The sequence below is a fragment of the Dromiciops gliroides genome, chromosome 2 (genome assembly GCF_019393635.1).
Source record: "Dromiciops gliroides isolate mDroGli1 chromosome 2, mDroGli1.pri, whole genome shotgun sequence".
NCBI classification, from domain to species: domain Eukaryota; kingdom Metazoa; phylum Chordata; class Mammalia; order Microbiotheria; family Microbiotheriidae; genus Dromiciops; species Dromiciops gliroides.
The window spans coordinates 665947250-665974654 of NC_057862.1; the positions used below are offsets into that span (position 1 = coordinate 665947250).

The 27405-nt window shown below is 46.0% G+C and overlaps 1 protein-coding gene across 1 annotated transcript; it reads left to right on the plus strand.

Annotated features, from left to right (window-relative positions):
• The first annotated feature begins 1503 nt into the window (after positions 1 to 1503).
• CAPG (capping actin protein, gelsolin like) lies at positions 1504 to 26043 on the plus strand. Its single transcript, XM_043988485.1, has 10 exons — positions 1504 to 1581; positions 15126 to 15162; positions 15782 to 15954; positions 16160 to 16314; positions 16658 to 16825; positions 20152 to 20301; positions 20513 to 20605; positions 21995 to 22127; positions 25164 to 25252; positions 25789 to 26043. Exons 2-10 carry the CDS (start codon positions 15140 to 15142, stop codon positions 25852 to 25854), a joined length of 1050 nt encoding a protein of 349 aa, XP_043844420.1. The 5' UTR covers positions 1504 to 1581; positions 15126 to 15139; the 3' UTR covers positions 25855 to 26043.
• The last annotated feature ends 1362 nt before the right edge of the window (positions 26044 to 27405 follow it).

Genomic DNA, 27405 nt, shown 5'->3' on the forward strand with positions numbered 1-27405 from the left:
ACTTGTGCCAACAATCTAGTGATGGTTGCCAGGCTCCAGTAGGAAAGCAGGAGGGGGGACAGCTAGGTGGATAAAGCACCAGCCTTGGATTCAGGAAGACCTGAGTTCAAATCCAGCCTCAGACACTTGACACTTACTAGCTGTGTGACCCTGGGCAAGTCACTTAATCCCCATTGCCCTGAAGAAAGAAAGAAAGAGAGGAAGGAAGGAAAGAAGAAAGAATCAAAGGAGATGGGGAACACGGATGAGTCTCAGCAGTCAGGGGTGGAAGTGGGGGTGATGGGCACCTAGAACCTTTAGATTTGCCCCCCTTTGACCCTGGATGCATATGAAGGTGGGAGTTGACATTCTCCACCAAAGGGGATCTCAACCCATCCCTCAGGTTTAGTAAGTCCAAGGGAGTTGCTGGAGGTTAAGTGACTTACCCAGTATCACACAACTAAGTATCAGAGGGAAGATTTGAACCCAGACCTTCCTGATTCTATCCCATCACTCTCTCTGATGGACCAGGCTGCTCAAATTCCTTACCTGGCAAGGAACTAAGAGCGATCAGGACCATCATATACTGTAAAATGAAGGGGCTGCTTTAGTCAGTTGACACGCCTTTATGGTTTTTTGTTTTTTGGGTTTTTTGCTGGGCAATGGGGGTTAAGTGACTTGCCCATGGTCACACAGCTAGTAAGTGTCAAGTGTCTGAGGGCGGATTTGAACTCAGGTACTCCTGAATCCAGGGCCGGTGCTTTATCCACTGCGCCACCTACCTGCCCCTGACACGCCTTTATGAAGCACTAGGCACTGACTGGGTGCCAGGCACAGCGCTAAGCGTGATCTCTTAAGGGCTTTTTCCAGCTCTTAATCTCATGATAATGGAATGATGATTTTCCCTCCCCTTCCCCCCTCTCCCCTCCCCAACAGAGAAAGAGAAGCAATGAAATCAGGAGATGATCAGGCGTAAAGGTTGGCATGACAGTCCCGCTTTCTTAATTTCTATAGTGTTCTCCCTAATAAATGGGCTTTCTTCTCATTTTGGCAACAACTCTGTGAGACCATTTTAGAGATGAGGGAACTCAAGCCCACTTCCATTCAATAAACATTTATTAATTGTCTACTGTTAGGCAATCAATAAGTAGGCAATGTGTTGGGTGACAATAATTAGGCACCATGTTGGGTGACAATAATTAGGCACCATGTTGGATGACAATAATTAGGTGCTGTGTTGGGTGACAAAAACAACACGACACACAGTACTTGCCACCTAGGAGTTTATTTTGTCCTGGGGAGATGCAACATTTGTGGTCTGATTTGAGGAAAGGAAGAAAGGCACCGGGTGCTTGAGTCAGGTCCTGTGGATGCTAAGGATTCTAAGGGGTCCCAGGTCACTCAGGGGCAGAAGGAGGAGAGCTAGGACCCAGGTCCTGCCCCCTTTCTCTGTGATGCCACCCCAGCTCCATTCCTCCCGCCCCCTCAGCCGCACCAAGGCCCCACCCCTCTGACTCACAGGAAAGCCACTTTACCCAAAAGTTGTCTGGCCAGTTACCTCCTGGAAGACAGAGCCAGCTACGAGCAGCAGGAGGCTCTCAGGCAAGTAGAGAGTTGGGCAGCGACTGGGGAGGGGAGAGAACCCACTGGGAATAAAGGCTGGAGGACTAAGACACGGGAGGAGCACTCGGGGTGGACAGTGGGGATGCAGGAAGCAGTGCAGCCCTCCCATCAAACTGGCCCCCTGCCCTGGGGGTTAAGCTTTGCTACCCTTTCTCCAGTCTGCTGGGTGGGGAGGAGTGTGCTCCAGCCCTTCGGTATGTGCTGCTATCTGGATGTAGTTATTTCCCCCTAAGGGGAAGGTGGGGAATGGGATTTCTTCAGTTTAATTTAGCTGAGGCAAGTCTGGAAAGAAATCCCTGGTCTGAAACTGGGGGAGAAAAGACGAGAAAGAGGAAGAAGAAGCTTGAGAGAATCCTATAAAAGCATTAATGAATTGACTAAGAATATCTGAAAGGAACACATTTATTGTTGATATCCGAAGCCCATCCCACTTGGAATTCCTTGGCCTTCAGCTGATTTCTACTTCACCCCCCTTTAGTTTCCAGGGAAAAGACAAATTCAGGCCAAGAAATCTGATATGACACATTCTGAATCACAGGAATTTGAGTTAATGGAGGAAAGGCCCCGGGGCTTTAACTGTTTCCCGTTAAAACTGGTCTCCCCAATGAGTGTAAATTAGTTATGGGTGGAGATAATGCCCTTTCCCTTCCTTGGGAAGGGAACCTTGCTAGGCACCCCGGAGCCGCTCAGTGATGCTTCATTTGAGAATGAAGAAGTTTGGCAGGAGTGATCAGGGGATCGATCACCCCCTGAGGTGCCGGACTAGGTGTGCCCTCCCAGGTGCCCTGCTCTGTGGTCCGCCAGATCAGAATATCCTGCTTCTGCTCAGGGTCTCTGGCCAAAAGGATTCACTGCCCAGGTTCTGCTTCCACAGACCATTCAGAACATATATGGGTCTGGCTCCATTTCAAAGTGGCCTCCGGTGTATATGGTAGTTGTTTGGCTCGCATTTTGGTGTGGTACAGCAAGATTGATCGATTGGATTATGGGTTCATGGAACAAGTGAGGTTCAGTCTGGTTATTCGAGAGGCTCAAATCATATCATATCATAGGCGGTTACCATGGGATTTAGAGGTCAAAAACCATTTAGTTCAGTGGTTCCCAACCTTTGAGAATGAGGAGCCCCTTTTAATATTAAAAAAAAAACCAAACAAAAAACTCTACATGGCAGTAGTTGCACTCTTCAGAACATATGGATAGTGTGGGCTTTGGAGAGCATGTAGAACTGTAAGTAGGGTGGAGCAACAGGAGCTATGCTTCAGGGCACTGAAATTTAAATTCATATTTTTTTGAGGGGGTATATTGGCACAATAGATAGAGTTTAGGGACTGGAGTCAGGAAGACCTGAGTTCAAATCTGGCCTCAGACACATTAGTTGTGTGACCCTGGGCAAGTCACTTAACCCCATTTGCCTCAGTTTCCTCATCTGTAAAATGAGCTGGAGAAGGAAATGGCAAATCACTCCGGTACCTTTGCCAAGAAAACCCCAAATGGGATCACAAAGAATCAGATATGACTGGACCAACTGAACAACCACAACAATATGTATAGCCAAAAGAAAATAATAATACTCATTCACCTTTACAAAGTTTGCCTCAAAGCAATTAGGAAACTGAAGTGTCAGTTCCTTACAAGTGACTTGTAGGGCAAAAAGAATTTAATTTCTGTATGCCTTAAGCATCACAAAAACCACTATAGTTACTAATTCCCCTTCCTGTGCAATCAAATTGTTCTAAATTGCTTTCATCATTTTCACCCATCAAATTACAAAGATTATTTGAGGGAGGGTTTACAGCTAACTTGTTAGAGGTGTGGGAGCAAGTCAGACAGACAATTCTTACTGAATTTCTCCCTGTTGCACTTGGTTTCTCTTCTCCAAGAATTGGCATTAGGGACCTAGTAACTCCTGTAACCCACATAGCTTGGACACCTTAGGGCACCTACCCAGTGGGAAACTTCTTTTCCCAAGTAAACCTCCTTCCAAAAACTCCATGAGGTTGAGTGTAGTAGAAGAAGGCAGTGGGGAATGGTAGAGAATGCACTGACCTGGGAATCAGGAGATGGAGGTGCTACACCTTGCTGAGGCACTGACTAACAATGATGGCTAGGTTAGCTCCCTTGAATTCATTCCCCAAACATAAGAACTTGCTAGTGTCAACTTTTGTTTCCGTACTTGTCATCCCATGGGAAACAACAGCAACAGATCAGAGAACTGCTAGGGGAAAACAGAGTACCAATTAATTTGTCCCAAGAATAAGCAGGCATAAATCATGGGGAGAGCCCTCCCAAAGAAGGAACTCAAAGACTCTCTCTTTCTGAGGGGATTTAAGGTTTCTTTGCTCATTGATTAAAAGATGTTATCAGTTTCATTAGCATCAACCTACAAATAGACTTAGAAGCAAATACTATAACAAGAATGGACGGAATACAAATTAGTTGAACAATTTCAGTTAAAACAAGAATGTAGGAAATACCAATCAGTTTGATAGTTCGATTTAACAGAAACACAATGATAAGATTATACGATTCCCAAAAAAGTGTCAGGCAAGGACGAGGATGCCCAGATATTTTTACAAGATAGGGACTTATATCCTGGGGAAAGAAGTCAGCAGATAGGGATTTATCTGCTAGCTATCTAGGTTCAGTTTGAAGTTCAGTCAAAAGGCATTTAGCGGGGTAGCTAGGTGGAGCAGTGGATAAAGCACTGGCCCTGGGTTCAGGAGTACCTGAGTTCAAATCCAGCCTCAGACACTTGACACTTACTAGCTGTGTGACCCTGGGCAAGTCACTTAACCCCCATTGCCCTGCAAAAAAAAAATGGCATTTTGCTCCTAATAATCTAGGGTTTCATAAAATCCTTTTGGATAATAAGGCAGCTCCATGAAATCCAGGTAGTCCATGCATTCATCATAACAGTAGGTATCCTAGCATGAGAACCAGTAAGGACTCAACCCTTTCTCATTTTACAGATGAGGTTCCCAGAGTGTTGAATGACTTGCCCAAAGTCACACAGATTCTAAGTGAGAAGCACTGGTGATACAAATGTTATGGGGAAAATGGGGGTGGGGGTGGAATAGGGGTTTGGGGTTCTTAGGAATTCCTCCTTAAAGAATTATATCCTCTTGCATACAAATCCAATTAGAATAAAACAATTATTTAATAATTATTTAGGGGCTGGGAAAAGGAAACCAAGAGAGAAATCCTTGGACTTGGGGAGAAGGCATAGCACAGAGGCGTGGCTCTGAGATACCTATCTCCTCGAGCCGGAGACTGACAGGTGGGACTGATGGAGGTGATCATCTGACTGTGGAAAGTTCCCCACTGGTGGTGGCTGGGGGAGTTGGGTGAGGGATGGCTTCGGGTCTCTCTTCCTCCCACCACAAAGGCAGCAGCCACACCTAATCTTATCTCCCCAGGGGTGGGGGAGACTGGAATGAAGGGTGGTGGTCCTGGGGCTAACTCAGTCCCTATCTGGTGCCACTTATCTCTTTAGGTGTGTCTGTCTTTTGGTTTAGTTTCTCAAGGAGAAGGTTCTTTGATGTGTCCCAGAAGTTTTCTGGGATGCTAGGCCCATAACACAAAGATGAAAAAAAAAAGCCGATTCCTGCCCTCAAAAAGCTTGCATTCCACTGGAGGGTTGGGGCTCCCATACAATGAGGGACACAAATAAATGTAGACAGACTTAATACAAAGTGATTTCAAGAGGGAGAGAGTACTATGACGTATTGGGGTAGGGTCGGGGTTATTAGGCTAAGCCTCTGAGCTCCCTAGAAAATAGAGGGGTTGATTAAATGATCTCTAAGAACCTTTCTAATGCTAAAATTCTTGATTTCTATGTGGACCATCGCCTGAGAAATCAGCATGCAGTAGAAATCAGCTTGGAAACTACTGGCTTTGTGCGTGACCACAGGCAATTCATATTACTTCCTTTTCCCCATTTATAGAGTAAAGAAATACTACTAGGGGAAAAAAATACTTCACTTTTTTTTTTTTTTTTTGGTGAGGCAATTGGAGTTAAATGACTTGCCCAGGGTCACACAGCTAGTAAGTGTCAAGTGTCCGAGACCGAATTTGAACTCAGGTCCTCCTGAATCCAGGGCTGGTGCTCTATCCATGCGCCACCTAGCTGCCCCCTAATGCCCTCATTTTTAAAGATGGGGAAACTGAGGTCTAGAGTAGTTAATTTCTCGATTCCATTTGGTTCTTGGCCCTGAAATTGTCATCAAGTGCTCTGAACTCTGGGAAGTGTGTTGTTGGGAGACGATGGTTTCTATTTTTGATTTTTTATGTTTATTGTCATCTTTGGTTTATATATCTCCCTGACCCTTCCCTCACCAAGCTTTTTTTTTTTTTAAGTGAGGCAATTGGGGTTAAGTGACTTGCCCAGGGTCACACAGCCAGTAAGTGTTAAGTGTCTGAGGCGAGATTTGAACTCAGGTACTCCTGACTCCAGGGCCAGTGCTCTATCCACTGCGCCACCTAGCTGCCCCCCATCACCAAGCTTTTAAAGAAGAATAAAAAGGAAAGAAGGATTGGGCCGGCACCCATGATTTCAGATATTGGGGCTCCCAGGCTAGAAAACTGGGCAGCACTCTCCTTCCTTCCTTTTTCTTTCTTTCATCTGTCTCTGTCTGTCTGTCTGTTTCTATCCCTATGTCTCTGTCTTTCTGTTTCTCTCTGCCTCTCACTGTCTCTGCCTCTCTCTCTCTCTCTCTCAACTAAGTCGTAGAGAGTTAGCTAGAGGATTGGGAAATTAAGGGACTGGGCCAAGGTCCCAAAGCCAGGGTAGGTTAGAGGCAGGGCATTTTTGTCTACTAAGCTAGGCAGAAAGAAGGGAAGGGTAAGAGAGGGAGGAGGAGGGAGAGGGGAAGAGGAAGATGAAAGGAAGGGAGAGGGGGACACAGACAGGGAGAGGGAGAGGAAAACAAAAAGAGAGGGGGGCAGGGAAGGGGGTGTGTGTAGAGGGGAAGCAGTTTAACAAAGTTAACCAAGGTATTAACCAATACCTTGACTGAGCCTGGGAACAGGGGCTGCCTTTGCAGATAAGGGAGGGAGATGCGTTTGGCTGTATGGGAATTATTTCCTCATTAGTTTACAGAATCCCCCCAACTCCTAATCTGGGGTCTTGATCAGGAAAAGGGTGTTTAATGAAAGGTAAAAGGAGGTGCGCCCTGAGGAGGGTGAGAGACAGGGGCCGGGCTGGCCGGGGCCCAAGGTCTCTCGTGGATGAGTCCCCTTACCCCGGCTGCCCCTTCCTCTATTCAGGTCGGGGAGAAATGAGGATCTGGCTGGGAGGAATGGGGGAGGGGAGGGGAGAGAGAGAGGAAAATGTGGGGAAGGAAGAAGCAGCTCCACCCGGGGTGTATGACTAAGCTCTTGCAGCTAGAGCCTCAGGGAGCTTGGTCTGGCGGCCTTTAGAGCATGGGGGAGCAGGAGGTAGCCGGGCCTAGAGGCCTCTAGTGGGGTGGTTTCCTGTATCTGACATTTCTGGCCCCAGGCTCAGCCCTCAGGCTCCCCGGGCTGGGTTGAGCGGTGTGGCCTGGGCTGCCGGGGCTGGACACTGCTGCCTACACCCTTCTCTTGCTTCACAGCCCCTCCTTCCTGATGCCTCTGGGCAAAATGCAAGGCCCATGAATGGGTGTGGTTCCCACTGGCCATTATCTGGTTTAAGGGATAGAGTGCTAAAACCCACCTTCCTGTGTTCAAATCCTGTCTCAAACTTCAGCTGTGTGACCCTGGGCAAGTCTCTTAACCCTGCTTGCCTCAGTTTCCTCATCTGTAAAATGAGATGAAGAAGGAAAAGGCAAACCACTCCAGTATCTCTCCAAGAAAACCCCCAATGGGGTTGCAACTGAAAAATGACTGAGAGCAAATCCTGCCCAGGTTCTGGCTAGCTGAGCAGCCCTGGCTGGGTCACTTAACCCTTCTCAGCTTCACTTTCCTCAACTATAAAGCTGGCACCTAGGCCCCAGGATCGTTGTCACCATCAAATGGGATCTTATTTGTAAAGCGCTTTGCAGACCTTCACGCGCTGGCTATAGAAATGCTAGTTACCATCCTCTCCTTGACAAGAGCATTGCACTGACATCTTATTTGAGGCTCATGGCCATTTGGCGAGACACATTCTGCAGTTACTATTGCCTGCTTTCCAGAGGAGGAAACTGAGGTTCAGGGACGTTCAACGACTTGACCACAATCACAAAGTGAGGGAGATCACATCCGAGGACGGTCCAGCTCTTGGAGTTCTACTCATTAGACTTCACTGCTTCTCAGCCTGGGGCTGAAGGACCCTCTTTGAGCCTCCTTCAGCACCTGGACTTGAATCCTGGATTTAGAGTCAGAGGTCCTGGGTTCAAATTCTGGCTCTCCTGATGCTTAGAAGCCCGTCTCTGGGAGTACAAAGACAAGAATGAAATCATTCTACGTTCACTGGGGGAACTCACTTTTCTTTTCTGGGCCTCGGGTTCCTCTGAGTAGATGACCTGGGGTCCCTTCTGGCCCTAAATACACGAGACTATAAGGAGCCACTCGTTTTTACAGATGAGAAAACTGAGGAACAGGGAAGTTAAAGGACTTGCCCAGGTGGGAGTTGAACCCAACTCTTCCTGACTCTAAGTCTTGTGCCCTACATCATCCTGCCCCCCACCTCTCATTCCGCCTCCCATCCATGGCTCCAAGCTGCATTGATTTCTTTGTTCCACTTAAACTGCCAGAAGTATAAAACTAAACCAGGGGTTTCCACTAAGCCCCACCCCTCCCCTTCCAAACGTAGGCCATTGACAGCAAGGGGTAATCCCAGGGGCCCAGGAGAGGTGGCAGGGGAGGGATGTTTGGGGGAAGTTGGGGGGAAGGGGGGGAAAGGGGGGTTGGGCAGGGGGAAGGTGAAGAAGCCAAGCAGAGACAAAAGCATGAGGAGGCACATCTTCCTGGGGGTGAGAGTGGGGATCAGGTCCAAAAAAGTTGGGTGGGGCAGGGGGAGGAGGGAGATGCAACTCACCTTACCTGTTTTTGGGGGTAGGTGGAGGGCTGAGTTGGGAGGAGGGAGCGTGAGGGGAGTGGAAAGGCAGGCAGAAGAAGCCCCTTAACAGAAGCCCATCATCCATCTCCCTAAATGAGCGGGAATGGAGAACCCCCAAGTGTGAGAACACTGGGTGGTGGGAAAAGCCAACCCTAAATTACTCTATAAAGTAGTGACTCATGAGTCAACTTTCTTGCCAGTTTAAAGCTGCAGTCCCCCAGCTCAAGCTCTGGTTTTGTTTGCTGCCTGAAAGGAGGAGATAGAAGGCAACGTTCTCATCCCGAGCAAGGCAGGACTCTCAGGCCTCTCACTAGGTGCTGGGCCACCCACCTGTACTGTCATCAGCCCCACTGTCCCCTTTCGCTCCACAAGAATATCATGGCAGACTTTGTCAAATACTTTGCTCAAACTTCTCCAGCTGCTAAAACCCACAGCATCTCCCTGGTCTATTTAACTCTGTGAAAAAGGAAATGAGGTTAGTTGAGCCTGACTTGTCTTAAATGAATCTGCCCCAGTGCTATTTCCCCCTCCCCCACAATCTGATACCTTCTTAGGATGCTTACTTAACTGTCCCCTTAATAAATCCCCTTACAATTTTGCAGACCATTGAAGAGAAGAAGCTATAGTTTGTGAATTCCGTTTTCTTAACAATTTTTTTTTTCAAATGGGGACATTTGTCCTCCATACTTGTGGCACTTTTATTCCCCATTATCTTTCTTTAAAAAAAATTTTTTTTTCAAACAAAAATCAACCCCCCTTGGGGCAGCTAGGGGGCACAGTGGATAGAGCACCGGCCCTGGAAACAAGAGGATCTGAGTTCAAATCTGGCCTCAGACCCTTGACACTTACTAGCTGTGTGACCCTGGGCAAGTCACTTAACCCCAATTGCCTCACCACACACAAAAAAACAAAACAAAACAAAAATCAACCCCCCTACAAATCCCCAAACAAACAAATATTGTCAAGCAAAATGCAAGCATGTTAAAACAAAAATGTCTCATTCTGAGCCCATCATCTATCTGTTGAGGTGGAAAGCATTTTTTATCACAAATCCTCTGGAATTGTGGTTAGTTATTGTGTTTATTAGCATTCCTAAGTCTCTCAGAGTTGTTTGTCTTTACAATATTATGGTTCTGGTATAAATTGCTCACTTCACTTTGTATCAGTTTATTCAGATCTTCTGAGGTTTCTCTGAAACTATCTCCTCCATTTCTTACAGCACAATAGTATTCCACCATATTCATATACCATAATTCAGTCCTTCCCCCAAGTGCTAAATATTTTTAAAGATTCCAAGTCTCTAGTACCACAAAAAATAGCTGCCATAAATATTTTTGTACATATGGGTCCCTTTCCTCTTTCTTTGATCTCTTTAGGGCATAGACTTAGTAGTGTGGTATCACTGGATATGCACGGTTTGATAGCTATTTGGGTATAGTTCCAAATTGCTTTCTGGAATGGCTGGATCAGTTCACAGCTCTACCAACAGTGCATCAGTGTACCTGTTTTCCTACAGCCTCTCTAGCATTCTTCATTTTCCTCTTTTGTCAACTTTGTCAATCTGATGGGTGTGAGGTGGAACCTCAGAGTAGTCTTAATTTTCACTTCTGTAATTTTTAGTGATTTAAAGAGCATTTTTCATATGGTTATTGCTAACTGAAAACTGCCTGTTCATATCCTTTGATCATTTATCAATTGGAGAGTGGCTCTTATCTTTAAAAATTTGAACCAGTTCTTTAAGTATCTTAGAAACAAGACTTTTATCAGAGAAATGCTAAATTGTCTTTTTTTTAACCATTTACTTGCTTATTTTCTAATTTTAGCTGCATTCATTTTGTTTGTGCAAAACTTCAAAATTGTCCATTTTGCCTCCTGTGATCCTGTTTCTTGTTTGGTCATAAACTCTTCCCTTATCTATCAATCTGAAAGCTAATGTCTTCCTTGCTCTTTTAATTTGTTCATGATGTTACCTTTTATACCTAAGTCATATGCTGAGTTAGGGTTTATCTTGGTAGATGGTGTGAGATACTGGTCTATATCTAGTTTCTGCCAGACTGTTTTTTCCAGCTTTCCCAACAGTTTTTGTTGAAGAGTGAATTCTTGCCCCAATAGCTGGGAACTTTGGGTTTATCAGACAGGCTACTATGCTCATATACTTCAGTGTATTATATATCTCATCTGGTCTCCTGAGTAACCTCTATTTCTTTCTTTTTAAATTTTTTAAATTTTTCTTTTTTTTCCCTCTTTTTTTCTTTTTTGTGGGGCAATGAGGGTTAAGTGACTTGCCCAGGGTCACACAGCTAGTAAGTGTCAAGTGCCTGAGGCTGGATTTGTACTCAGGTCCTCCTGAATCGGGACTGGTGTTTTATCCACTGTGCCACCTAGCTGCCCCCGTAATCTCTATTTCTTAACCAGTACCAATTATTTTGATGATTATTTTTATTTGTTTGTTTGTTTGTTTTTTTGGGTGAGGCAATTGGGGTTAAGTGACTTGCCCAGGGTCACACAGCTAGTAAGTGTTAAGTGTCTGAGGCTGGATTTGAACTCGGGTCCCCTGAATCCAGGACCGGTGCTCTATCCACTGTACCACCTAGTTGCCCCTATGATTATGGTTTTATAATATAGTTTGATATCTGGTACTGCTAGGCCCCCTTCCTTCCCACTTAAAAAAATTCCTTGAGATTCTTAACTTTTTGTTCTTCCAGGTGAAATTTGTTATTTTTTCTAGTTTTATCAAGTAACTCTTTGATAGAATGATGATTAGTACATCACTGAATAAGTAAATTAATTTAGGTAGTATTGTTATTTTTATTATATTGCCTTGGTCTATCCATGAGCAATAATTATTTCTCCAATTATTTAGATCTGTATTTGTGTGAAGAGTGCTTTGTAATTATGTTCTCTCCATGATCTTTAAAATAATCCTGAGAAGTGGCCAATTCTTCCAGTGCCTAAGGAAGTGCCTTGAACTCATCAAAAGCAGCTAGGTACCCTCTTACTGTGATAACAAAATAATAGCTAGCATTTATAGAGCACGTTAAGGCTTACAAATCACTTTGCAATTATTATCTTATTTCATCCTCACAAGAACCCTTGGAGGTAGGTGTTATAATTATCTCCATTTTGCAGATGAGTAGAGTAAGGTTTATAGAGGTTATACAACTTGCCCAAAGTCATATACCCAGCAAATATTTAAGGCTTCACTTTTGGAAATTCAATTTTATTTTTAGTTCCAAGTTCTTCTCTCCACCCATGCATTTAGAAGTCAAGAAAAAAACAAAACCCATTACAAATATGTATGGTCATTCAAAATAAATCCCCCCCCCAAAAAAAAAAGAAAGAAAGAAAGAAAAGAGAGAAAAAGAAAGCTTCAATCTGCACTGAGTCCATCATCTCTCTATCTAGAAGTGGGTAGCATATTTTATTATGAGTCCTCTACAAGTATGGTTTGTAACATTGCATTTATCAGAGTTCCCAAGTATTTCAGAGTTGTTAGTCTTTACAGTATGTTTATTGTAGAATCTGTTCCCCTGGTTCTGCTCACTTCACTTTGCATCAGTTCACACAAGTCTTCCCAGATTTTTCAGAAACCTTCATCATATTTTACAGGATATCAGCATTCTATCACATTCATCTACCATAACTTGCTCATCCATTCCCAAATTGCTGGGTCTTCTTTCAGTTCTCAAATCTTCGACACTACAAAAAGAGCTACTATAAATATTTTTGTACTTATGGATCTTGAGAACACATTTGAACTCAAGTCTTCCTGACCCCATGGGTCACCTTGATGTTCTCTTAAGGATCAATTTGGCATCAACCACTTCTGTTCTGTCTTTATGATGTCAGAGATCATTCTCCTTGGCAGAGCAGACCAAAGTAAAATAAGCTTTATTGCTATATTGCAATAGTCATTTATCATCATTCTATTGCCCTTTTAGAATCTCCTCCTTTCCCCAATAAAGTTTGAATCCATTTAATAGTCCAGAAATCCAAATCCGAATCTGAATCAAAACCACATTCTTAACTAGGATTTTGCCTCTCCAATAATCACTAATTAGCAGCTGAGGCTGGATTAGAACGCTCCTACTGTCACAAGTGAAATTCAACAAAGGTAGACTGAGGCACATTCTCCAAGCAAGATAACAGTTTATTAGCAGGGCACAAAGCTGGTAATAAAGTGGGTCTAATGACTGCCTCAGTTAGCTAAAAGACTCCAAAGAAGAGACACAGCTCCTTTGTATAAGATTAGAACAAAAACCAGAACAGGGTAGGTGAGGAAAGATTACAGGGTGGGCAGCATCATGGGGATGAGAACAACATGATTGGTTACATCTGGAAAAGGGGCTTACACATATGTAGGGCCAAAACCACCCTTCTTTGTTGATTTATGGAACCCATCTGTATCCTGAGGCGTTTGATAATAGACCTTTGTTCTCAAAGAGGACCATGACATCAGGAAGGTGATGTCATGACTTGTGATTGACTTGGATTTAATTAAGGCAAGGCTATGCAAAGTCACCAGCCTCACTCTCTCCTCCAGAGCCTTCTGTGTCCAGTAGCAAGATATATATCAGGACAATTGGAGATGGCCCCGATATGGTGGGAAACCTTGGCCTTTTTAAGCTGAGATCTTTTCCCAGGTCTCTGTTTGTCTGAGGCAGCACCCATTCAGTGATTAAGACTAGGTAAAAATGAGGCAAAGAAGGGCCTCTCTTGCAGTAATAAATAAATAAACTCAATCTGGCAGGTGAAGACCCTCAGGGTTTCTGGCCAAAACAGAAACAATTGCTATTTACACTCTCTCTGAGCCATCAGAATCCAAACAATGACCAAGTGAGACTTGGGCTAGGACCCATTATTGGTTAATCAGTGAAATCCAGAGTGATTTGGGTTTAAGGCATGGTCCATAAAAAGGGAATCTAACCCATAAACCCCAAGATATCTTGCTAGGTTTCAGTGGATCAAAAATTTGTTTTCCTTGAGGCAGAACACCCACAGTTAAGCGTATGATTCCATACATGGACAGAGGGAGAGGAGAGAGAGGAGGGAGGGATGGAAGGAAGGAAGGAAGGAAGGAAGGAAGGAAGGAAGGAAGGAAGGAAGGAAGGAGCTGTGTTGCCCAACTGGAACTGAGCAACTGAGTTCCTAGTGGGGCAGCTACTAGTATTCATAGATTGCTTGCCCTTCCTGCTTTTTTTTTTTTTTAAGTGAGGCAATTGGGGTTAAGTGACTTGCCCAGGGTCACACAGCTAGTAAGTGTTAAGTGTCTGAGGCCGGATTTGAACTCAGGTACTCCTGACTCCAGGGCTGGTGCTCTATCTACTGTGCCACCTAGCTGCCCCCTGCCCTTCCTTCTTGAAGAGGACCATGACATCAGGACAGAGACATCATGACTTGCAGTGAATTGGATTTAAGTGAGGGAGGGCTGTGCAAAGTCATCAGCCTCACTCTCTCCTCTGGAGTCATCTAGGTCCAATGGCAAGATATAGATCCGGATGACTGGAGATGACTCCTGATAATGGACCAGGGACTCACTGGCTCCTGGGAATTAGATAAGATCACTTTTATTTTTTTTTTTGTTTTGTTTTTTCGGTAAGGCAATTGGGGTTAAGTGACTTGCCCGGGGTCACACAGCTAGTAAGTGTTAAGTGTCTGAAGCCGGATTTGAACTCAGGTCCTCCTGAATCCAGGGCTGGTGCTTTATCCACTGTGCCACCTAGTTGCCCCGATAAGATCACTTTTAATTGGGCAAGGATGGGCTAAGTTGGGACCATGTTGGCTTGTTTGGTCTTCAAAGATAATGCAAAGAGATGTCATGGAGTTTCTCAGGAGGTAAAGTTATGAGGGATAAAAAATTTTCTCAGCACAAAGTGATTTACAGGTGATACTGAGATAATAATTCCCTTAGAATTAAAGCATTTTATGAGAATTTAGAACCTCTAAACTTAGTTTAGTGATTGATAGGGAGACTAAGTTTTTGGCATCTAAGTGTGAGAAAGGAAGACTGAACTTTTGAACTAATAAACGTCTTCACCTAGAGACAAAGAAAGGTTTAGGTTGTTATATAAAATGCAGAATCAATGTTTGATTTTCACACTAGTAAGGTTCCAGACTCTGGCTCTGAGAACTAAGGCTCTCATGGGTATGAGGGGTTGTGGAAGGCCAGTGCAGCAGATTAGCCTGCAGTGAGGTGGGCACACTGGAGCTTCATTGATTCTCACAGTTCACAAAATGTCTATGGCTTTCTGTTGCCTTCAGGAGAAAGTCCAATGTTCTCTGCTTGGCATTTGAGGCAGAAATGGAAAAAGGGAATCTGGGAATCACTTGTGTAGGGGTGATAATAGAAGCTGAGGGAGTAGATGAAGAAGTAGAGAAGGGAGAAAGAAGAGAGAAGAACTGGGAGATCAGAGAGAGCAGAAGGCTCATTCAGAAAAGGAACTGTGGAGGAATTCACCTGGGGAGAGAATCCTAATTAATGACCTCTTTTATCCTCTCTTTCTAGATACTCAAGCAGTCATGTATGGGTCAATCCCGAAGAGGTACTGTGCCCACCCCAGGCTTGCTCCTCCTTCCTTCCTCCTAGACCTTCTCCAATTTCCTGATCCAGGGTCTTAGCTGTCCTTAACACTAACAAATTTAAACACTAACTATGCCTGAACTAAGAATCCTGAGCCCCAATTCAGTTGGGGAGAGGGAAACAAGTGGCTGCTTTGTATGTGGGCTCCAGGAAAAGGAGCTTCCTGCCTCAGACCCTTAGGAGATGTAGGACTCTGGGGGAAGGCATTGAATTTCTCTGTGCCTCAGTTTCCTTATCTGTAAAATTCTGGGGTCAATTCCTTCCAGCTTTAGATCTTGGGTCCTCTGATCCTTCCTCATCTGGCCTTTGATCCCAGTGCTCTTCTCTCTCCCCATTCCTACCTCCTCAATCCTCTGGAGGGTCTGGGCTCCCACAGGGCTGTTGGAATCTGGGTCAAAGCCCTAGTCACCCACACAAGTCATGTCTGGGCAGCGACCATCTTATTCCTACCCAGTTGTTCCGCAGTCCCTGCCCCATTCCTGATGCCTTCCCAGTCTTACTTGGTCCCCCCCCCCTTTTCATCATCTCCCACATTACTCTGCCTCTCAATAAGTCTCTTGTTCTCCACTCCCTCCTACCAGTGCTTCCCCATTTGAGTCTACAGTGCAAGAACCAGGCCTCCATGTGTGGAGGGTGGAAAAGCTGAAGCCTGTGCCTGTGCCCCCCGAGAGCCGCGGTATCTTCTTCTCCGGAGACTCCTACCTTGTCCTGCACAATGGCCCTGAAGAGCAGTCCCACCTGCACCTCTGGATAGGTCAGTAGGGATGGAGTCCAGAGAATGGGCGCAGGCAGAGGCTAAGAGGATGGGACTGGAGTGGCGGGGATTTGGAGGCAAGAATAGATCCTGAGAAGGGCAGGCTTTGAGGGTGGTGAGAGAAGTACCAGTGAATGCCAGTGGGGGTCTCAGTCTTCATCCTCCCCTCCCCTCCCCTCTCCTCTCCTCTTCTCTCCCCTCCCAGGTCAGCAGTCATCCAGAGATGAGCAAGGAGCCTGTGCAGTATTATCTGTGCACCTCAACTCCTTGTTGGGGGAGAGGGCCGTGCAGCACCGGGAGGTGCAGGGCAATGAGTCTGACCGCTTCATGAGCTACTTCCCCCGAGGCCTCCAGTACCAGGTCAGAACTCAGTCTGCCTGCCAGGGCTCTCGGTGGCTGTGATCTGTGGGTGACTGACTCGTGGGTGAATATCAGGCATCTCTGGGAATCCCATTCCCACTGTGTGTCCCTCTCTTTAAACTTGACCCTTCAGGCCTGGAAGAGTGGACTTCCCAGCCTTCCTAAATCTGTCTGAATGGGCTTTGGGGGCATTTATTTTGTCTTCACTTCATCCTCTAGGTTCTCTGTAGGGAGACGGTTCCCCTTTGCACTGGGGTACTTTCTCTTAAACCATAGGGAAGCAGAGTCAGCGAGTCTTAGCCTTAGGCTAGGCTCAGGCTCCATGACCTGTTCTGGGCTCTAGGAGGGAGGCGTGGAGTCAGCATTTCACCGGACCTCATCTGGAGCTCCATCCGGCCCCATCCGGAGACTCTACCAGGTCAAAGGGAAGAAGAACATCCGTGCCACGGAGCGTGCCCTGAGCTGGGACAGCTTCAACACTGGAGACTGCTTCATTCTGGACTTGGGCCAGGTGAGTTGGCAAGGGCTGCACGGGGTATGGCTGCCCATGAGCGCAGACCCAGGACTGACTTTTGCAAAATGTACAGAGATGTGTTTATGATGGAGGGAGAGGGAGGGCAAGGGCTGCACATGGGAGACTGAGCACTCACCCTCTATTAACTTATAATTTGTTTAATGAAGGGCAGATCCGGGCAGTGCCATCCTGCCCCTCCACTGTTGCCAGGGGAAACCCCAGCATAATTTCCATAGCCCTGGTGTCAGTTACTAGGGGCATGATGGGAGTGAAGTATATTAACCCTAATGCAAACGTCAGCTCATCAAAAATCAGGCTTGAAGCCGGCTGCTCCTCCATTGAGCCTCTCCTGCCCCCTTCTGTTTCTCTGCTGAACTGCAGCTGCTAGACTCTTCCAGCCCTAGGCTGTTTCCACTCTTTTGTGAGTCAGACCTAGACAGCACAAGCAAAAGCCTTTGGTGGCAAGTCTGTGTTTTTGGCAGACCGGCTTAAGGGTTACAGTGGGTGTGACTAGATGTGGAGGTGCACAATCATGGTGTGCAAGGATGAAAAGCCTAGCGCACAACACAGTTTGGGTCCTTATCCCTCCCAGTATTTCTTTTGGGGAGGGTGGGCAATGAGGGTTAAGTGACTTGCCCAGGGTCACACAAGCTAGTAAGTGTCAAGTGTTGGAGGACAGATTTTGAACTCAGGTCCTTCTGAATGCAGGGCTGGTGCTTTACTACTGTGCCATTTAGCTGCCCCCCGCCCTACCAGTATTTTTAATAAATCAGGTTAAAAGGATCATCAAAAGTTGTCCTAAAGGGGAAATAAGTTGCAAAAAGGCAGAACATATATTGTGTGTGTTGATATGTAAAGAGCTATTTTTCTTTAAATCTATAATCCTGAATTAGATTTTTAACATATTGACTTTGAGGTACTAAATGGGAGCTAGAGTAACTGACTGGAACTGGGGTGAGAAGTTGACTACACATGATCTACACGTGGGTTAAAAAAACAACAACAAGCACACAAGTATACAAGTGCAGGGTGAAGGAAGCTCAGGATTGAACAATAGTAGCTAGAATTGGTATAGCTCTTTAAGGCCACAAAGCACTTTGCCATCTGTTATCTTATTTGATCCTCACAACAACCCTGGGAGGTAGGTGCTATTATCACCCCCCTTTCACAGATGAGGAAACTGAGGCTGAGAAGTGGCATGACATCCACAGTCATACAGATTAAGTAGGTGTCTGAGGCTGGATTTTAACTCAGGTCTTCTTGATGCTCTCTATCTATTGTACCTCCTAGATGCCTCCAAAAAAAAAAAAAAAAGACCTGGTGTGATAGTTGACCACAAACTCAAGGTGAGCCACCAGCTGTGGCTATTAAAGAAACAAAGTGAGTCTTTGGTACATAAATAGAAGCGAAGGGGGGGGGCAGCTAGGTGGCACAGTGGAAAAAGCACTGGCCCTGGATGGAGGAGTACCTGAGTTCAAATCCAACCTCAGACACTTGACATTTACTAGCTGTGTGACCCTGGGCAAGTCACTTAACCCCCATTGCCTTTAAAAAAAAAAAGTGAATGGAGTGTGTAGGTCACAACTGGACCAGTGATTTCACTAGGGGATGCAATTCTTAAGGAGGAGACTCCCCACCAATGTAGGTTGGCACCTGCTTTCCACATACAACTGCTGAGGCCATGGGAGGTGAGGTGACTGGCCAAGGGTCACCCAGCTAGGAAGTATCAGAGGGAGGCCTGAATTGGGGCATCCTGACTCAAGGCCAGCCAGTCTGCCTCTCATAGTAAAGAGTCGTTCTTGGAGTCAGGAACTTCGTCCTTGTCAGAGTCAAAGTTCTGTGACCGTGAGCAAGTGGCTTCATGTCTCTGAGTCTTATTCCTGCACCTGTAAAATGGGACTGATAATACCTAAGTGAGAGGCAGTGTTCTGTAGTGGTTAGTGAACTGATCTCAGAGTCAAGGAGACTAAGGTTCAAGTTTTGCCTCTGACACACAGCATTGCACCAGTTGTGCCATCCAAGTTCTCTTAGCCCTAGGAAGCTTTCTACAAGCAATGCAGTTGCATATATATATATATATACATATATATATATACATATATATATATATATATATATATATATATATATATATATATATATATATATATATATATATATGTGGGGGAGGTTTTCTCACTTGATGTTCTCTAAACCAGTGGAATGATATGCTCAGGCAAAAAAAAAAAAAAAGGAAGGAAGAAAGGAAAGAATGAAACAACTTAAACTACTTTGTATCCTATAGGATTGTTGTTGAGGCTGAATAACTACATTTGTAAGAAATGTAAAATATCTTAAAGTGTCCATTATTATCTCACCTTTCACAGAAAGGATAAACTGAGTCACAGCGAGGCGAGTGATTTGCCCAAGGTCACCCAGCTAGTGACAGAGAAGTGACCTAAGTCCCAGAGCCAGTGCTCTTCCTTAATGTCCTGTGCTTGCTTGACCAGATCTGGAGTGCTACAGAATGGTTCTGAGCACCACATCTTAAGAGATATTAATAAGGGGCAGCTAGATGGTACAGTGGATAGAGCACTGGCCCTGGAGTCAGGAGTACCTGAGTTCAAATCTGGCCTCAGACACTTAACACTTACTAGCTGTGTGACCCTGGGCAAGTCACAACCCCAATTGCCTCACTAAAAAAAAAAAAAGAGAAATTAATAAGCTAGTGTGAGCTCACTCCTTCAGGTGACAGCCTGTTCCCTTTAGGGGCAGCTGCCATTATCATGAATTTGATTCCCTTATGTTGAGCTGAAAGCTGTCTCTCTGGCTGGTTCTAGCCTCTGGTATAGCAGGTCTCTTATTCTCTCCCACATTACCACCTTTCTGATTTTGAAGGCAGTTATCATGTCCTCCTCTAAGTCATTTTCTCTCTCTAAAATCACCTTCTAAAAATAAATATCAACTGTACATATCCTATAAAATTCCACCACATTCCCCGTCAATTGGAGGACCTCTGTAAAGAGTTCAGTAAAAGTCATGAGTGATTGTACTATGACTAATTTTCTGGCCAAACACTCCAGTTCCTTGAGCGGGTCTTTCTGTGGCATGGTTTCTAGATCTCCTCACCAATCTGGTATGGCGTCTGACCTGGCAGAGATCTTATCCCCTTGGTCGGCTTGCCTAGCTAGCAGAAGGTGGTGGTGGTGGTGGTGATGGTGGGAGGTGGCAGATCCCTTCAGATCACAGGTCATATCTATTATCAGGAGGGTGGAAGGAGGAGGTGAGGGTTGGGGGCTAGAGAGGCATTCACTCCTAACTCTATTTCATTCTCTTACTTTCAGACCATCTTTGTCTGGTGTGGGGGCAAATCCAACATACTGGAACGAAACAAAGCCCAGGATCTGGCTCTGGCCATCAGGGACAGCGAACGTCAGGGGAAGGCTCAAATGGAGATTGTCACTGATGGGGAAGAGCCATCAGAGATGATCCAGGTTTGGTGGGAAAACTGAAAGAGACCCGGGGATGGTTGGGAGGGTAGATATGGGAAGAAATAAGTAAAGAGGGACAACTTGGGTGGAATGGACCATGCAAAAGAAAAGAATGATACAGGTTGGGACAAGCAGTGTTGTATCTAGAGTATGACTGGTTGGGGAGGTACTAGGACTACAAGAAGTCCTGTAGAGATGGTCTTGGTCTTTGCAGGTCTTGGGGTCAAAGCCAACCCTGAAGGAGGGCAATCCAGAAGATGACCTCAGGGCTGATCAAACGAATGCCCATGCTGCTGCCCTGTATAAGGTGAGGCCCAAGGATTTGGGAGTGGTAGAAAACTGTGCCTGGAATCAGGCAGGAGGTAGAGAGATGAGAAGCCTAATGGGAGATGAGGGAATGAACGTAGGGGTCAGAGGGACTAAGAATGATGTTTGTTCGTTCGATTTTTTTTCACATATAAAGCACTAGAGGCACAGGAGTGCAGACACACACACAGACTCACTGTGATTCAATAAGCTGTGGTCTATAAAAAAATATTCTTCCTATTAGATGTTCTTGGATTAGAGGGAAAAAGAAAACAGGATGTGTGGTTTTAGCTGGAGAAGTCAGAACTGAATGGTTTATTCCAATGCTTGGAGGGGTAAGATTAAAAAACAAGAAGCCAGCTAGTGTTAGGGTTACCTGAAAGGAAGAGGGTGGCTATCTCGCTCTACTTCCCCCTAGGGTTTCTTGGAGAAGTGGTGTCCACGGTATTTGGAATGAATTGTTTTCTCAACTGGCTGTCTTCCTTCTGAAATGGGTGTAGACTGTTCAGTGCTTTGGGAATGAAGGGATTCAGACTCGCTTTTTCAGGATCATGGATTGAAGAGCTGGAAGAGATCTTGGAGATGTTCTCTTCCACTTCCACCACTAGGTGTCCTCATCTCACACCCACCTCCTAGATCAGAGGTTCTTAATGTGGGGTCTGGTATATGAAGAGATATCAGATGGTCAAAAAAAATCCATATTTATTTTCACTAACTTTGCATTTTACTTTATGTATTTAAAAATAATATATTTTTTTTTGAGGCAATTGGGGTTGACTTGCCCAGGGCCACATAGCTAGTAAATGTTAAGTGTCTGAGGCTGGATTTGAACTCAGGTACTCCTAACTCCAGGGTGCTCTATCCAGTGCACCACCTAGCTGCCCCTAAAAATAATCTTTTAAGAAAGGGTCTCTAAGCCTCACCAGACCATGATTCAGAAAGGGTTAAGAACTCCTGGCCCAAGATTAGTGCCTCAGTTGGTCTGTTTCAGAGCTGAGGAACAAGTCAGTGGGGGTGGGAATAGAGAAGAGTAAGGAAAATGAGATGTATATAATCCTATTATTATTATAGACCAAGAGTAAGCCAGAGAGTGAATGATGTTTGGGTTGAGAATTAGGGGGAAGTGGGGCAGCTAGGTAGCACAGTGGATAAAGCACCGGTCCTGGATTCAAGAGAACCCGAGTTCAAATCCGGCCTCAGACACTTGACACTTACTAGCTGTGCGACCCTGGGCAAGTCACTTGACCCTCATTGCCCTGCTTCCCCCCCACCCTCAAAATTAGGGAAAGTGGTGTGTGTGTGTGTGTGTGTGTGTGAGAGTGAGTGAGATATAGAGGAGTAAGGATCACGTTGGCCTCCTCTTAACCTTGATCTTTTGTCCATCTCCTAGGTTTCTGATGCCACTGGCCAGATGCACCTGTCCAGGGTGGCCGACTCTAGCCCATTTGCGGTTGATCTCTTGATTGACGACGATTGCTTTGTGTTGGACAACGGCCTCTGCGGCAAGATCTATGTCTGGAAGGGTACGTAGTGCTTGGATGGGAATTGAAGAGGGATTTGCCGGGCCTCTCTTTTCAGGGGCTTTGACTTCAGTTTTCTGCTGTGATGTCTGCTGTTTATTTCTGCGGTTTTTTGGAGTGTTTGTTTTGTGGGTTTTTTTTTTTTTTTTTGTGGGGCAATGAGGGTTAAGTGACTTGCCCAGGGTCACACAGCTAGTAAGTGTCAAGTGTCTGAGGCTGGATTTGAACTCAGGTCCTTCTGAATCCAGGACCCATGCTTTATCCACTGCGCCACCTAGCTGCCCCTTTTGGAGTGTTTGAAGACTGCATATTTGCATACTAGTTACTCCTCTTTATTTTTTCCCAGGCTTTCTTGGCATCTTTGAATCTAGCTTGATTTTGTGTCATGACAGACACACGTCACACTCTTCTTTCATTGGGTCTTGTGATTTTCATACCAGCATTATGTCTTGTTTAATGCCGGCACGTGTTAATTGTCTGTGTGCATTCTATTCTATATTGCTTCTTTTCCCAGGGACATTGCCTCTAATATTCTAGCCCAGAGAGGAAGTGAGGAGGGCAAGAGGGAGGATTGGACCTGGGGATGACAGAGACCTGGGTTTGAATCCTACCTTTGGTACTCACTGGCTGTGATTATGAACTATCTCCTTACACTCTCTAAGTCAAGTTGGGGAGAATAAGCCCTGGAGTGCTGCTTTCCTGCAGTTGTTACAAGGGTTAAGTGGTACTGGGAAGTGCTTTGTAAAACGCAGCCCCTATTATTAGCTTATTGCTGTTGGTATTTTCGAAAATGCATCTGTGCTGTGCTCATTTTTAATGTTGGTTGATTTGGAATTTTCATGTGTGTTTTAAAAATCCATTTTTCTTCTCTTTGGGATTTGTTTTTGGGGTGGTGTAAGGAGTGGGGATCCTTTGATCCTCTTGCCCCACCATGTTTTATTGGTGACCTGGGATTGGGGAAAGACTAGAGACTTTGGAATTGGTACTGGACCCCATCAGCCCCAGCACGAGCCATCAGTCCACCAAGCATGAGTCACGAGTCCTCATGGAAGACATCAAGCATTTTGGGGGGGGATGCAGGGCAATGACGGTTAAGTGACTTGCCCAGGGTCACACAGCTATTAAGTGTCAAGTGTCTGAGGCTGGATTTGAACTCAGGGCCTCCTCAATCCAGGGCTGGTGCTTTATCCACTGCGCCACCTAGCTGCCCCCTCAAGCATTTTAAAATAGATGGATTCCTTGTGTTTTCTATCTCCTTTGCTCCTGCCACCTGGTCCCAGCCCCCCAAACTATGGCCTGATTCCAAGGTTCCTTACCTTCTCATCCCCTGCCTCTGTATATCCTCCCTTGGGGACCCCATCTCTTTTCCAGCCATCTCTTCTACAGTTGTCATCCTCATCTCTCCCCTCCCCACCTGACTACAGCTGTGGATGCTGCCCCTAGGCCTCCTAGCGCTAGATGAACTGCATCCTCCCTTGCCTGGACAGGGCTTCCCTGCCACCCTCCAGCCGTCTCTACACCATTCCCCTCCCAAACCTCCACCCTCTTCCTTAGGTGTTGTCTTCCCCTTTAGAATGTAAGCTCGGGGGCAGCTAGGTGGCACAGTAGATAAAGCACCGGCCCTGGATTCAGGAGGACCTGAGTTCAAATCCAGCCTCAGACACTTGACACTGGCTGTGTGACCCTGGGCAAGTCACTTAACCTTCATTGCCCCACCAAAAAACCAAAACCAAATAGAATGTAAGCTCCTTGACAGTAGAGACTGTCTTGCCTCTCTTTAGACTCTCAGCTCCTAACACAGTGCCTGCCACAGAGTAAGTCTTCATAAATGCTCCATCTACCTATATTCCCTGTCTTCAACTGTCTTGTCTATGCATATCCCATCTTAATCTTTCCACTATACTCTACTGCCAAGTTTTTCTGCGACTCCCACCTTCAGTTACATGACCACAGGTGGGGCCAAGACCCCCAGTTTAAGAAGCTTTGGTCTAGCTGGAGTCAGAAGACCCGAATTCAAATGTGACCTGGGAGACTGACTCTGGGCAAGTCACTTCACCTCTGCCTGACTCAGTTTCCTCATCTGTCCAGTAGGAATAACAATAGCTTTTACCTGCTAAGGTCCTTTCGCAGATACGATGTTTCTAAAGTGCTCTGCAGTCCTTGAAGCACTGAGTGAGCGCCGGCTGGCTTTACTGGAACCTGCCACTTCCTCCTCGGCAGCATTTCCTGTATTCGACCAGCTCAGGCCCCGTCTTGTCAGAGATCAGCTTTTCCCATGGAAACAATGTCATGCCTGATGGTTATGACCAGCCCACCGATGTTTATTTGATTATGAAGCAGAAACTAGAGGAGTCGAGCAAAAGGGGGAAACAGGAATGCAAGAAAGGGGAATAACAACTCAAGGGAGAGTTCAGTGGTTAGCTAGCCACCCGGGCAGTAGAAGCCCTTCACGAGCTGGCTCTGACCTGCCCTCCCAAAGTCCAAGTCCCAGGAAAACTGGTTTCCTCAATGTCCCCCCTCTGTGGCATCCTTCCTTCAGGCCCTGGACTGTAGCCCAAGATGCCCCTCTCCCATGGGGGAGGCATCTCTCTTCCTCTTCCCTTCTTGGAAAGTGGCTCCCTGGGCTCTGGAGCTCAGCTCAAGTGCCCTCCGAGGCTTCTGCCCACTTCCCCCTGTTGTTTGCACTCACCACTCCCATTCCTTGGTGTTCCTTTTGCATCTTTTGTATGGCCCGGGATGGATTTGTTTTCCTACCTCTAGTATCTCTACTAGGTGCTTCATGGACACTGGTTAGGTTGACTCTGTCCAGAAGATGACCTTATAGATAGAAGCTCCTGGAACCCCCTCGGAAGAATGCCCATCCTAACAGGTTCTGCAGATGTAGAACCTAGTTTGGGGGTGGTTTTGTGGGGTTGTCAGCAGCATTTGGTAGACTAACCTAACAGTGAGTTGCAGCTACTCCTTAGCTGCGGATCAGATGAATTTCCCAGAAGTACTGGAATGAGGGCTGAGCCTTTATTAATCTCTTCCCTGACCCAGGGAGAAAAGCCAATGAAAAAGAACGGCAAGCTGCCCTTAAAGTGGCAGAAGACTTCATTTCGAGGATGCGCTACGCCCCCAATACCCAGGTGAGGCCCTTGCCCAGCCCCCTCCCCACGTAGGGCTTCACCCCCAGGGCTCTTAGGTCGTCCCTCACATCTATCACATGGAACATCTCCATGGAACAGGCTTGGAACTGTTGGGGAACTCAGAGGGAGTAGGCAGGCCAGTCCCAATGGGTGAAAAACCTGAATTATACAATGTTTTTATAGAAGTATAATTTTATTATTTAAGCACAAGAAATCCTAGTAGAGTCATTCCTAGTCTGAGAAACAGGTCTACTTTAACGAAGCTTCATTTGCAAATTTCCAAATGGCTTTCATTCCAAGCAATGTTTTCTAGAAGCTTGTTCTTGAAATGACATTGTCCCCCAATCCTATTTATGGTATTTCTTGGTGTAGCAAACTTCCATCATAGAGGACAAACGTTGGCCTCTGGACAGTCATTCACAGGAATTCTGAATGGGCGATTCTTTGGAGGGCCAGCCCTGCCAGGGGACTGGGGGGAGGGGAGAGGCTAGAACCACTGCTGTAAACACATCAGGGTATTTTCATTGTCTTTGCAGGTTGAGATTCTGCCCCAGGGTCGGGAGAGCCCCATCTTCAAGCAATTTTTCAAGAACTGGAAATGAGCGTTCCTGCTTCCCCTTCTCCTTTGCTTCCCTAGCTCTCTAACCAAGGATTCCCCGATGGTTTATACTTCGCCCTACCATGGCTGGCCAATGGTTACCCTGGGCCCCTCACCCACCCATGCCTTCCTGCTTCCATCTCTCAGCCCCTTGTGCTTAGTTATCTTGGTTAATTAAAAGAAATGAACTGGACCTGCTCCCTCTCCCCTTCCTTAGTGCCTGACCAATCCTGAGGTTGATCCTTGCTCAATTTCCTTCTCTGCCAGGTGTGCCAGGGCGGCAGATAGGCCAAGGAGGCGCTGCCTAGGCCTGGGCTTGGGCGTCTGGCTCCTGACTTAGGGCCATTTCTGCCCACATGTCCCAAGACCAGGCACAGCCTAGAGTAGGCTGGGGAGGGGGCCCTGTCACTGCTCTGTCCTGGGCTGCCCTCAGAATACAAGAGGGGTCGTTCACTGCTTTGGGACAGAAAAGTTTCTGCAACTGGAAGAGTTGGTGCTAAACCCCATAGGAGGTGGCAGTTTTTCAGGCGTTGGCACCATTTTCACAGTGTGAGTGTTTAGTCTTACATTCCCAAGTGAGAGAATCTTGTGGCAAGCCCCACAATTCTTATCAATTAGGATCTTGGTCACATATATAATTCCATCACAAACCAACGATCTGGTTTTCAAGTGTGTCCTACAGAACCAAGTCTCCCTGCCTGAGAGTCACATCCTCTAAGAGGAAGCTGGATGAAGGGGTCATCTCAAAGACACGGGTTCTACATCCGGCCTAGCCTCGAACTAGCTTCAAAATTGTGGGCAAGTTTCAACTTCTCTACATTCCCCACATCTCTAAAATGAAGGGGATGGACAAGGGCGGGGGGGGGGTCTTCATGTTCCCCCCAACTTTAAGATTCCATGTCTCAAATGTGTTAAGAGAACATCTATTTTATACAGCATGACATAGAGAAGTTGGGGTGAGGATGGAAATAGGCAGCAATAGACCCCAGGGAACAGTCCCTGGGGTCACATGAAACAGAAAAATGCTACATTCAATAGGGTCACCTTCTCACTTAAATGACCCCAGGCCAAATTGTCCCGCTGGAGGCTTAACCATAAACCTAGAGTCCAGCATCTGGAAGATTCATATGGGTTAACTGGATTTTTATGTAACCTGAGAACTGTTACTGATTGTTTGACTGGGGCATAAATATGTGGTGACCTCAGGTGCTCTTCGCTGTCAATTCTGAGCATTTATTAAGTGCTCCCAATGTGCCAGGCACTGTGCTAAGCACTAAGGATACAAATATGCAAGAGCAGTGCCTGTCCTCTGGGAGCTTCCACTCTAACCTCCACGAGGGGTGATGTGGACGGACAGGGAGGGGCACTTTGGTCCTGAACATTCCAGGATTAGGGAGCGGGGCCACATGGAAACAGATCACAGTCTCTGAGAGCAGCAGACGGCTTTTCAGAGGCACAGCAAAAACCACATCCAGCCCTTAAAAATTCAGTGTAAAATATCATTTTTCTCCAAGCTTCTCCATCCCCATGACTTCTGCGTAAACCCTCTGTTGTT

Excerpts from the sequence above, each read along its gene's own strand:
- CAPG (XM_043988485.1), top strand. The coding sequence starts at position 15,140 with ATGTATGGGTCAATCCCGAAGAG. Across the intron at positions 15,163-15,781 it reads TATGGGTCAATCCCGAAGAG|TGCTTCCCCATTTGAGTCTA; the intron begins GTACTGTGCCCA and ends CCCTCCTACCAG. Across the intron at positions 15,955-16,159 it reads CCACCTGCACCTCTGGATAG|GTCAGCAGTCATCCAGAGAT; the intron begins GTCAGTAGGGAT and ends CTCCCCTCCCAG.